At 46.9% G+C, this 13,453-nt stretch overlaps 1 protein-coding gene across 8 annotated transcripts in view; it reads right to left on the reverse strand.

Moving 5' to 3' along the window:
- The window catches only part of MPRIP (myosin phosphatase Rho interacting protein), a 93,615-nt gene that overhangs the window by 57,941 nt on the left and 22,221 nt on the right, over positions 1 to 13,453 (reverse strand). For all 8 annotated transcript variants that reach the window (XM_075830671.1, XM_075830667.1, XM_075830668.1 and 5 more), the window contains exon 3: positions 5,061 to 5,126. In XM_075830671.1, coding sequence (XP_075686786.1) covers positions 5,061 to 5,126 — 66 coding nt within the window. The remainder of the gene's footprint in view (positions 1 to 5,060; positions 5,127 to 13,453) is intronic.

Below are 13,453 nucleotides of genomic sequence, written 5' to 3' on the forward strand. Positions count from 1 at the left end.
ATATAGGAGGCAGTATTATAGTAGTTATATTCTTGTATATAGGGGCAGTATTATAGTAGTTATATTCTTGTATATAGGAGCAGTAGTATAGTAGTTATATTCTTGTATATAGGGGCAGTATTATAGCAGTTATATTCTTGTATATAGGGGGCAGTATTATAGTAGTTATATTCTTGTATATAGGGGCAGTATTATAGTAGTTATATTCTTGTATATAGGAGCAGTATTATAGTAGTTATATTCTTGTATATAGGGGGCAGTATTATAGTAGTTATATTCTTGTATATAGGAGCAGTATTATAGTAGTTATATTCTTGTATATAGGGGGCAGTATTATAGTAGTTATATTCTTGTATATAGGAGCAGTATTATAGTAGTTATATTCTTGTATATAGGGGGCAGTATTATAGTAGTTATATTCTTGTATATAGGGGGCAGTATTATAGTAGTTATATTCTTGTATATAGGGGCAGTATTATAGTAGTTATATACTTGTATATAGGGGCAGTATTATAGTAGTTATATACTTGTATATAGGGGCAGTATTATAGTAGTTATATTCTTGTATATAGGGGGCAGTATTATAGTTATATTCTTGTACATGGGGGGCAGTATTATAGTAGTTATATACTTGTATATAGGGGCAGTATTATAGTAGTTATATTCTTGTATATAGGGGCAGTATTATAGTAGTTATATTCTTGTATATAGGGGCAGTATTATAGTAGTTATATTCTTGTATATAGGGGCAGTATTATAGTAGTTATATACTTGTATATAGGGGCAGTATTATAGTAGTTATATACTTGTATATAGGAGCAGTATTATAGTAGTTATATTCTTGTATATAGGGGGCAGTATTATAGTAGTTATATACTTGTATATAGGGGCAGTATTATAGTAGTTATATTCTTGTATATAGGGGGCAGTATTATAGTTATATTCTTGTACATGGGGGGTAGAATATAAAGGTCATAGATTGAGCATGGTAATAGTATTACAGTGCCCAGGATATAGGGTAGGGCAGCAGTTATAGACTGGCATGCAATATGAGAGATGAGGTAAAGTTACACCAGGACTGTGGATGTGTCTGATCTGTCTAAACAACACTCTGAGCTAAGATTAAAGGACGGGCCCGGGGCCACAACAAAGGTCTCTTGCAGGCATTTTGTCGGGTTATTTTGACAGACGCCTATTATTCCAGCAGTGCCTGTAGCTCCTTTAGCAACAACAAGTTATTAAGTCGTCTGAACGACAGCGCTATAAAAAGGATGAGCGCTCGTAATTGCCGGTTTGTTTATTTCTCTTATCAAAGCCACTGTACGTGTAGCGTCGCCTTAATTGATCTTTAAGGATCTCCTCATTTACCTGCCGTACGTAAGGAAGAAATCAGCAGATATTAATGCGCCCTCCGCTTATTTACTACAAATTGCGCTGCACAAGACGGAAAAAAATATTGGTCTGCAGCAAACACGCAAAATGAACGGAGGCCCTAGAACCGCAGGGAGGGGGAGGGGTAATCGGTGCGATCAACCCAATGGCAACGGATTATAAAACCACCATTATCCGCGACTCATATGTCAGTTCATGGACTGAAGCAAAAGAGGAATGAATATTTAATCACGGTGGAGGTGTATGAATGAATAGTAGGGGATGTAACGATAGAACAAGATTCGGCCTGGGATTCAGTGGAGTTGAGGGCACGTAATGTTGTAGTAGATTGGTTTGGGGCTCAATCTCTACTCCTGGCAGCATCTCATTACCCTGAACTTGCAGAGTGGGGAACGGGCGTCTAGGAGATTAGAGCCTGGGGTGCCGGCTTGTTACCGGTCCCTTCCTTGGTTGCCGGGTTACAGGGAGGATATTCGAGGGAATCATTCTGAACAGCGACACAAGTCATTAATCATTTAGACAAGTTTGTCCGCCCCTTGTAGCGGGTTTGGTGTCGTATTCTCGGGGGCGGGGGAGCCGGTTATATCCCAGCTTTGTAGCTCCGTGTTGTGGCTTCCGTTCTTGCAGATTGGAGACGAGCAAGAATCATCTTCTTTTTTTTTTTTTACCCATTTTAAATTATTTCTTGTGTGGCCGACACATTTTTTGGGTGGCTGGCGCCTACAGACAGATGCCGCCACCGCTCAGGTAGAACATGGACCTGAGGAATGCGCATTATCCACCGGCTGCAGCACGTAGCGACACGCTCCTCTATTCACCGTATCTGCTGGAGACAATAAAACTGCTCGTGTAAAGACTTAACCCCTTCACAGCCAGCCGGGAGAGCAGCCACCAACATCACTTGGTTTTAAATGGAACCGGATAGTGGGTGACAACCGTGGCAATGCCCATAGCCACCATTACAATGCCCATAGCCACCATTTCAATGCCCATAGCCACCATTTCAATGCCCATAGCCACCATTTCAATGCCCATAGCCACCATTACAATGCCCATAGCCACCATTACAATGCCCATAGCCACCATTACAATGCCCATAGCCACCATTACAATGCCCATTGGCACCATTACAATGCCCATAGCCACCATTACAATGCCCATAGCCACCATTACAATGCCCATAGCCACCATTACAATGCCCATAGCCACCATTACAATGCCCATAGCCACCATTACAATGCCCATAGCCACCATTACAATGCCCATAGCGGGTTATCACTCAGTTTTCCCAGGCCGATTGGCCTCTAATTCTACATAGACTTAGAACCTTACACTCCCATGTTATATCTCCCTCCTGCCGGTGTTCGGCTATGTTCACGCGTACAAGTAAAAAATGGCTGAAAATTACAGCGGTTTAAATAATAAAAAAAAAAGGCTCTGATTTTCAGCCGTTTTTGACCTAGTTCACACAGGTTTTTGCAGGCGGAAAAGTCTACCTCAAAATGCTGTGCTGCGTTTTTCGAGGATATTCGGTTGCGGCAATTGAGCGCCGTGGGCAAAAACCGCAACGAAAAACGCTCTCTCTGCCTCCCATTGATGTCACATGGGAGGTCAAAAGACAGAAACGCCTGAAGAAAAAACGATGCTTTTTCCTGCGAGCATTTTTTTTCCACTCGCGGGAAAAAAAACAGATCCGCCTCCCGTTGAAATCAATGGGAGCCATTTTTGACATGGTTTCCGCGACCAAAAAAAACGGCCGCTTTCAGCTTCAATTAACACAATGAAAATCGCTCCAGAAAACAGCTCAAGAAGTGACGCTCTCCTTTCTACGAGGCGGTTGTCTTACGCACCATTTTTTTAAAAACGCCCCATCTGAACAGAACACCGTTTTTTCCATTGATTTCAATGGGCAGATGTTTGTAGGCGTTCAGTTACCGTTTTTTCAGGCATATCTCGAGAGGTTTATGCCGCAAAATGCGCCTGAAAACTCTGCGTGTGAACATACCCCAAGTGCTGCTGTAGTCTCCGTAGGCCTCCTCGCACCAAGTTATCCCGGACCTTACCCGGCACCAAAAGGAGGTCCAATCCATATGGTCTATATAGCACAGAGAACTTTCCAATATGGTGGAAATCTTCTGTGGATGAGATCGGTTACCGTAACATCAATGGAGCCGGCAGGAGCACTGGACGGGCAGCGGGTACGTGGGTCGCCATAGCCGAGGGCAGTGAAACATTAATGATCTCCACTTTATTGCTTCCCCACACGGGCTTGGCTATCGATATTTCCAGGGAGGAAAGCAGCTAACAACATCCTGACCGTGACAGGGTTAACAGTTCATTGCTTTGTGCTGGGAGTTATAGTCCTACAGCGTCGTGTACCCCCCCCAGTCCATAGACACAGAGTTAATTGCTCCGTCTGGAGGCAGAAGTGTAGGACGTGTCTGTATGTGTCAGTGCGGAGTCTCGGCTTCTCTTCTATCCTGCGGCACAACTGACTCAGCAGAACGTTACCGCTAAAATATGTCACCTGTCAGGAGGATAAAGCGGAGGGGAGATGCCCACGTATCCCGCAAACAGCCGACCAGAAGGGCGAAGCACGAGCAGAGTCCGCACTGGACGCGGCATCCAGAAAACGACATGGCAGACACCCCAAAATGTATATGACCATGTAAGCGCCATCCCCGGACCAGCCCCCTCTACTATCAGCGACGTGCTCGGCCAGCGGCGGACACAGGGAGTCAAGTGCTGGACCATCAGATTAATCCCCTGCTAATCCAGCATTTTTGTGGCAGGAGTGCCGGACCATCAGATACAGAATACAAAAGGGGATTTTGTCTTTCAATACCTTAATATTTTCAAAACCTCTGCTTGCTGTCAGTAAACAAACATCGTATACATCCACAGACCGAATACATCTCACAACTGAGAAGTTGCTACAATCGCGTCCAGTCTGTACAATCGTCTGCGATGTCAAAACACATCAGCAGCACAAATCTCTCCCCTGTCCTGGTGGTTTGCTACAATGTATCAGTGCAGGTAAAAATGTATCAGCCTGGAGTCCTTCCTGTACTCAATATAATTGTAACTAAACCTCATCTGTGACAAGTATCAGGACAGGATCAGTGTTCAGCCTTTAGGTTGTAAAACGGAATGTACGGACAGCAAGCAGAGATCTTGAAAATGGAGGGGAATTAAGACAACATATAATCAGAAAGCTGTAGAACTTTCCGTTAGACAATAATTGCGCTTTATGTACATGGGATCTTCCTGTATATACTTTACTATACACCCGTAGAGAACACCGGGAGTTAAATCCTCGAGGTTTATTCTCATGGGCGCCACGTGGAAATGTCACCAAAATAGGAACACAACAAGATGACGACACCCAGGAACTCACACGCACAACACCGCCCCTATAATAACAGCCTCAAAGGAAATACTGCAACGCCAAGTAGCGAGTACTACAACTCCTAAACCGGATCCGCCAGCTACTGGTGGGGGGTTACTCAGTGGCCACGTTCACTACATGCCATAAATAACATGGCAGCGCGCTGAAAAATCAAACATGCCATTGTGTTCCCAGGCCAAGATGACATTAGGTGACAGCAGGCGCTGCCTACAAAGGGCGTACAAAGACATTGCCAGGCGGAGGGATGGAGGGCACTTACCATCTCGTCCAGGGCGTAGCGCAGCAGGCCGTGCTCGTACAGGATGAAGAATCTCCGCTGCCATTTCTGTGTAAAGAACGCGAGGAAAAAAGGAAAGGATTAGCACAAGAAATACAAAGTGAACGGATTAAATCAGCATCACAAAGCCGGCGCCGACAGCAAAAAAACGCACGGCGGCCGTTCATCCGTAGCAAGCGACAGGCACGAAACCTCCCGTCAGATCGCTGTGCACATGAACACGCTCTATTGTCTCCAGTTATCAGCCATTTCAAGTTGGGAGAAGCGGACTCTAGGACTGCGAATACGTTCTATTGTACCCTGTTATCAGCCACTTCAGACTGACTCGGGTTCTTTAATGGGATGAGTGACAGGAAGTCCATAAACCCCCCCTCCCCCCACCACTTTATATCAGATCTCCAGTGCTGAGACATTTACATCATATATGTGTCTGATATCAGCCGCTCCTCTTAGAACGCTACTGCACTATTATAAGATGTGGATTTTAGGGTTAGTGGCCCTTTAATACAATAATCACCGAAATAGCAATTAATCTGAAAAACTAAATAAAGAAATAAATTGGGCCTCATGTATCACCACTGACTAGGACTCCGTTCACATCACATTTAGTGAACACGTTTGGCTTATGTCGCAGGAAAATTTCTTGACGTATATGCCAAGCGTAGCCGTAGGCCCCCATTCACCCAACGCGGTGGTAAGCGCTGGCACAATGTATATATATTTTTTTCTGTATTAGGAAAATCGCAGCAGACATCGCTTTACTGTACAGAGCGCCACGGCGAAAGACGCCACCGCACGGTATCCTTTTCTTTACATTGCAGACAATACCCCGACACGTGCCACGGCGGAGCTGTACAGGGATATACGTCGGAGGTAGAAGCTGAGGAATGATCTTCACGTATACCTCCAGCGTGATGTGAACAGAGCCAAACAGAAGAACTGGTCTTGGTGTCTGTATCAACCAATCACAGAGCAGCTTTCATCTTTTTAGAGCCATTTAAAGGCTTAGTCCAAGACCATTCTGGCGTATTCACAGGATATCACTCAGCTTTCCCAGAATCCTGAACGCTAAATCAGACTATGCAGCGACACTTTCTTCACTATAATACGGCACCCACCCACAAAATAGCAACGGCCGTAATATTCTCATGTATAGCGGCTGCCACAGTAAGGCAGAGTTCACACAGTGCGGATACGCTGCGTATAAGTGCACAGCGGAGCCTTCCTGGAACCTGCAGGGAATTCTGGATGAAAAAATAAAAATAAAAAATAAAAAAATCGCACCGAATTGTGGTTCAGTATTGCGCCCATAATCTCAACTGCAGAAAAAAAAAAAAAAGTGGCGACACGTTGATGTCCTTCAGTCCGGCCTCCTGTGATTGGCTGTAGTGGTCACACGGGATAATACGTCATCCCTGGAGGCCGGGCAGGAGCAGAGCGTTCTGGGTAAGTACAGATCATTTTTTTGTTCTCAGTTGCGATTTTCGTGGCGGAATCGCAACTTTTCCGCTACAAAAATCGCAACATCTGTTATTTGTTACGGGTTTTACCGCCTCATTCAATGTAGAAAACTCAGCACAAAACCGGCAATTCCGCAGCATAAAGTGACATTTTGAGGATTAAAAAAAAAAAAACACAGAACGCGCCACAGGTCAATTTGTGATTTATTTTTTTTGCGGGTTTTCTACAGTCACAGAGGGAGTACCGCCGCCGCCGCGAATCATTGGGGGGTCTTGCGGAAGCAGCGATGGCTGGTGATATTATACAACACTATGACTGATCATTAGACGTACATTATATATTCTGGTAACCTATAGGGGGAGCAATATTCCAAAAAGTCTTGAATGCCCCCCGGGGTCGGGGGGGGGGGGGGCAGTACACCTATTGATCCTCTGTCCCCCCGATACTGACAGGACGTCCGGCAGTGGCAGCGCTGCCTCGGATCACACTGACATCTGGAGTCTGAGCAGATGATCGGAGGGAGAACCAGACGTCGCGCTTGTTAATAACAAATCAGCAGCGCCCGCCTGGCAGGAGGCAGCGCCGTACATCACCCGAATATTACCAAGTGTCACCAACCAGGAAACGTCTCCGAGTGCGTCTCAGGGTGTCAGACGAGCGGAGCCACTAAAAGCGCAGACCCTTCCAGGAGGACGCGGCCGCCATTTACACACCTAGGAGTCCGGGCTCCTTAAACCGAAGGAAAACACTTTGAACTAATATGTAACTTGTTATTCACGGAGTCAAGGATTCCAGGAACTGACAACCCCCCCCCCCCCCCTGTCATACGCACAGAGGAAGGGGGGAGGAAACCGAAGTGACACTCGAAGACCCCCCCCCCCACATCTCATTCTTCTAGGAGAGCCGAGTGCCAACCAATATGGCCGCCATCATAGCTGGTTATAGGGGCAGACCCCCCCTCGGAGATATAATGGTGGCAATGTGAGGTATGAATATGCCGGGATGGATCAGCCAATGTCAAATCTATTGTTCTATGGCATCAGCCATGTGTGGACTGGCTGTAATGTCCATCCCGCAATTGTAAAATATTTAGGCTACAAGTAAAGGGTTAATCTCATGCAGATGGTACTAACCCCCCCCCCCCCCCAACACCCCCATAAAGCTGCAAGGTGGCGTGGGAGGGCAGATCATACGAGCGAGGTATATTGTGCCTCATGCCTCGCTGCCGTCAGTCTACGTCTCCTCGCGTGTAGGACGAGGCCGGATAAGGATCTGGTGTTGGGAAAGAGAGAAAACTGCCGACTGTAAATGCAATTGACGGATCTGTATTATTCTTGGAAAGCCGTCAGTTTCCCTAGGATAACCCCATTTCGCCGAGGGGGGGGGGGGGGGGTTTAACCCTCGGTGTGCTGCAGCGGTTACCAGGATACAGTACTCGGCGCTCTCCCTCCTTGGATGTCCATGTAAGGCAGAAATAACCAGGAGGCAAATTCTGCTCCAATAAACTCCAGCTCCAACTTTCTTCTACGTGAGGGAGGGAGTTGGGGGAGCAGCGGGGGAGGGGAGAGGATCGCCTGGTCACATCGCAATCGGTCACGGAGGAAAGTCAAACCAGGAACAGAAGAGACTTATGAGGTGGGATCGGCAGTGACACCCGGATCTAATCTGCTCACCCGATGGCGCTGGGGATGCGTTTCCTTCTCTCTAATGCGGCCGTCCGTCTTGTGAGGCTTCCGCGCTCGGTGCACTCACTGGCTGATCTGTAGTTCGCGGCGTATACTCTAGCGTTGTACAGAGAGATCACCAATACCCGGCTCCTGAAACCCCCACAACTCCCCTCAGACACAGAGGCTGCGCCACACGTAAAGGAATCGCTGCAGACAATCCGCACCATTATATACGTTTTGGGCCCCGTGCACACGACCGTAGATCTCGTCCGTAATTACAGTCCCATTACTGTCTATGGCCCACGGACACCTTCCCGTATATTTACAGTAAGGCCCCATACACACTACCGTAAAAAAAAAACTCCGGCATTGCGGACCACAATACGGTCCGCAATTACAGACCCGTCCGGTTCTATTGGACGCGGACACCTTTCCGTACCACTACGGATAGGTGTCCATGCCGGGAATTATGGAGCACGTCCTACTTTTCGATTATTATAGGCTGTGCTCCTATACTTTGTATGGGAGCAGGGCACGAAAATGCGGCCCACGGCAGTTGGCCTTGCTCGCGGGCCGTGATTACGGGCACGGCCGTGTGCACGAGGCCTAAGGTGTCCGTGCCGAAGAAAAGCTTCACAAGAGATAAGACATGTCCTATTTCTTGTCGTGCGCAGGGTCGTTACTGCAGGATTAGGCGCGGATTTTCATTTTCACGGTGTAAAATAGTGCGGATTTTGTGCTGCGGTTTTCCTATAAAGTAGCAGTGACACCCACTTCATGTCTCTGGCACCTCCTGTAAATATTTCTGAAGCGTCTCCGCCGCTTTATCTTGTATTTTGGGGCGGAATTGACAAACTGCGGAAATAAAATGACGCACCGCAGGGGAGTTTCTGGAGGGAGGTCTTCCGCAGCGAGCGGCTGGCATTTCTTAAATCTCACCCACTTTGCTGTTACTGTATTCTGCTGAATATTTTCAGTCCACAATTCCGGACGGACAATACGCAGCAGTTACGCCACGTGTGAACAAGCCCTAGGACCCCTGGAGAAGCTCCGCACGGACAGGGGTCTCCTTAAAGGAGTTCTATACATTTAATAGGGTTTTCCTATGAAGTTAAACCGGGCGATAGTTGTGACATAGTTACAGGCTTCATAGTTCTCCACCTCCCTGTATTCCATGTGGCCACTTTGTTGTAATTGGTTGCCATAGGTAACGTTCACCCGCGGCAACGTTTGGTGGTCTCGCCTGCGCCGTACAGTGTCAAACCCCAGCCGCATATCCCGGAACGGACGGCGCCTCTGAACATGCGCAAACCCGGCTATCGAGCTCCCCATACTCTGCCACTAAAAACCAAGAACTGGGCATCACGACACGTCACCGCATGGTGGAATTGTGGGCCACACGGGCGCAACGCACGGCCCGTCCACAAGTCTGGATTTTATCAATCCCTTCAATCTTTAACACTGAGAAGTTCTGATACTTTCGAATAGACTTTGCGTTTCCATTCTTCACCAGTTTGAAGATCTCTGCTTGATGTCAGTGAATGGGGAACATTCTTCTTTTACAACCAAAGGCTGAAAACCTGCCCTGACCTAAAACTCCTCACGGCTTGGCAAAAATGTTATTTCATTTAGGGTCAGAGTTTTTTTGGCACTGGTTTTGACACGGAAACCGCTTTGGAATCAGCGCCAGATCGCCCCCCATTGATTTCAATGGGAAGTAAAGGAGTCTTTTCCCCCGTGGAAGAAAAAAAAACAACATGATCTTTCTTCAAGTGATTTCCTGAACTCCCAATGAAATCAATGGGAGGCGGAAAAAACCTGCGGCGCTCGTTTTGAGCATTTTTTTTTGTTTGTTGGGCAAAAAATGTGGGAGACTTTTCTGCCTGCAAAAAACGGTGTGTGAACTAGGCCTAAGGCGTCACGCACACGACGGTAAGGGTTTTTATGGCCTGCAAATACCCACGCACATCCGTAGCCGTCAGCAATTGTGGAAGTGCCCATAGACCGCGGATCATTTCTACGGCCCGGACACAGATCTGTAAATACACGGAAAGGTGTCCGTGACCTGCAGAAATGAAAGGTCCGCAGATTATCCGCAATTATGGATGAAAACTACGGTCATGGGCATGGGGCCTCAGTCAATCCTCTGTGAGCTAAACAGGCTGGACCCCGGAGAGTTACAATGTATCAGTGCAGGTAACATATCAAAAATATACAGTCTGGAAACAATTGTAGCAAACCCTCAACAGTATTGAGTCTGAAGAAGCTTTTAGCCTGTGTGTGCGAACAAGAATGTTTTCCATTCACTGATAGCAAGCAGAGATCTTGAAAAAAGTGAGCTATTAAAACCCAAAAAGTATATTAGAAAGTTGCAGAGCTTTTCATTACACAAAGACAATGTACAAGAAACTGGAAAATCCCTTTGAGCGACGCCACAGACGACAAGAGGCGACCGGATCAGGGCCAGACAGGACCTCGCCGCCGCCTGGAGATCCGGTGTACTATATTATATTATTATATGGCCGTCTTAATGTACGGTAAGAAATTTCCCCCAGTATCAAAGTGCCTGAGAGCAGCATTAAACACATTGACGTTATTTTGCATGGTCAGCGGCGCGGCCCTCCCCTCCCCCATAGACGCGCTCTCTTGCCTTATAAGAGAATATTTTCTTCGGCTCTTCTAGTCCGCGCTTCTTTTATTAAACCTTAATCAGAAGACAAAGTCTCTCATATTCCGCGGCTATTTTTGGCGATGACACAAGATTCACACGACATGGCGGGAGATTATGTTAGAGATAAACGAAAATCGCAGCATTTAACTCCCAGAGTGCCGGAGCCGTGCCCGGCTGGAAACAACGCGCCCGCGCTACAGTTATGTCGGTTTGATGCCGTTTTCGATCGGTTAACCTTCTATATTTAATCTGTTATTAAGCGATGAGATCAGAGACAGGAAAAACACCACGGGAATTAACCCTTACACAACCGGGAGCAGATGTTCGAGAACGACGTTCTCACGCAAGACGAATCCCCAACAGGACGGGCAGAGAGGACGTTCTCCACCTACAAACCCCCTATGGAAGTCTTAAAGAAAGGACTTAAAGGGTCATTCCCAGCTTGTAACGTGATGGTAAATTGTAGGATATGCCATCACTTTATGATCGTGTGGGTCCGACCTCTGCGACCCCGACCGATCCTTGTCCCAGCCCCCCCCCCCTCTCTCTCATTGCCGTAGTTATTAGAACTTTATAAAAATCCAGGTGGGTCAATATCTTTAGACTTGCGCTTGATGCCCGAGACCAAATGAAGACAATTACAGCTGTAAAACCTTATACCCCCTTATTAAAGGAGTATTCCCACCTATAATGATATCGCTAGGAGATGCTGCTGAGACCCCCGCCATTCCAGAGAACGATATCCCTAACAAATCTTCAACTTATTCCCAGGACAGCGGCGCTCCCGGGCACCCGCTGCACAGGGGCCCGCAAAACACGGCTCCATTCAAGTGAATAGCGGGTGGCCGGGATCGGCACGGAGCAGGAAATAAAGTGCAACTCCCCAGGATCATGAGGGGTGCCAAAAGCTGGACGCCTAAATCAGGGAGTGAAGGCAGATCCTAGTGATAGACCATAACATTACACGATGGGAACACCCCTTTCTTAGCGCCATTACACGTTGTTGTTAGCGCATCCCCAGTGTAAACAACGCGCTGCCGACACGATCGAAACGTATGGGGACAAGTGATCGTAGTAAAAAGCGCTCGTCCCTTGACATTACTGATCATTGCTCCTTGTTACAAGAGCAAACGAGCGCCGATCAACCAGCTGTCCCATTGATCGGCGCTCGTTCTTAGGCCGCGCTCACATGGGGTGGATACGCTGCGTAAAAGCAAGCAGCATATCTGCCCTGTGCGCCGCAGGGAATTCTGGGGGGAAAAAGCGCGCCAAACTGTGGTGCAGTTTTTCACCCAGAAAATCCGCTGTGGAAAACGGCTGCAATATCTGGAGTGCTGGCAGGACGGCCTCCGGGGAAGACATTTCACCCCAGGAGACCGCTGCAGACTGTGACTGGCCTGTGATTGGCTGCAGCGGTCACACGGGATGAAGAGACATCCCAGGAGGCCGGGCTGGAGGAAGAAGAAGCACAGACTCCTGGGTAAGTGTAGGGGTTATTTATTTTTGAGTTGTGGTTTTTGTGGCGGAATCTCTGCGAACCGGCCGCAAAAATTGCAACAGCTGCTGTTTGTTGCGGGTTTTATCTTCACATTGAACTCAATGGGGAAAACCGCAACAAATAAACAGCGATTACGCAAATACAATCGACGCTGCGGAATAAGACTCGGCACCGCAGGTCCATTTCTGAGCGTTTTTTCTTCCCATTATTTACGCCTCGTGTGGATTAGATTTGTTTGATCTCATCTACGTTGCTGCTACTGTATTAGGCCCCATGCACGCGACTAAAAAAACTCCGCCCGGTTCTATTGGCTACAGACATCTTTCCGTATCGCCACTGAAGGGTGTCCGTGCCGTAGAACCGTGCCGTGAATTATGAATCATGTCCTACTTTTCGTTTTTTACGGGTGCATGAGGCCTTATGCTGCGTTTTTTTTCTGTTCGCAATTTCGCTACGTGTGGACAAGCCCTTACGGCCAAAATTGGTCTGTGTAAAAGAACTCTTACAATTGCGCTTGATGGGAATCTGACAGATGGGACCACAAAAAAAAAAATCCCATGAGCAAGAGGGTCCCAATACAGAAATCTCTACTGAAATGATGGAAGTTAAAGGGGTTTTCCAATACTTTTTTTTATTTCTTAAATCAATGCAATGTTCCTCTATTAAGATATTAGTGCACTCTGTCTAGCTTTTTCTTGATAATAAATGGTTTTAGTAACATTACTCCCTATTGTTTACCTGGAGAGGTTTGTTTTGCTCAGTAAGTTCATTCCTCTTCTCTTCCTGTGTTTCTCCTCCCTGCATGCACTGCTCTAGTCCCAGCATGCAATGTGCATGCAGCAGTGCACTTGCTCCGCCTACTACACCCAGCTCTACTAACTTCTGCAATCCCAGTCTTCATTTTGGTGCTCTCATTCTATTACTGCTAGCACAAGCTGAAATCACTGGATATCTGCGTTTTTAAACAACACTGACCCTATATGATGATACGTAAAGTTTGGTCTTTATAATTATAAGTTTTCTAAATGTATATTAACTGTTTATACAGTCTTAGTTTTAAATACTGTATTTTATATAT

Source organism: Rhinoderma darwinii, chromosome 6, assembly GCF_050947455.1.
Source record: "Rhinoderma darwinii isolate aRhiDar2 chromosome 6, aRhiDar2.hap1, whole genome shotgun sequence".
In the NCBI taxonomy this organism is placed as follows: Eukaryota; Metazoa; Chordata; class Amphibia; order Anura; family Rhinodermatidae; genus Rhinoderma; species Rhinoderma darwinii.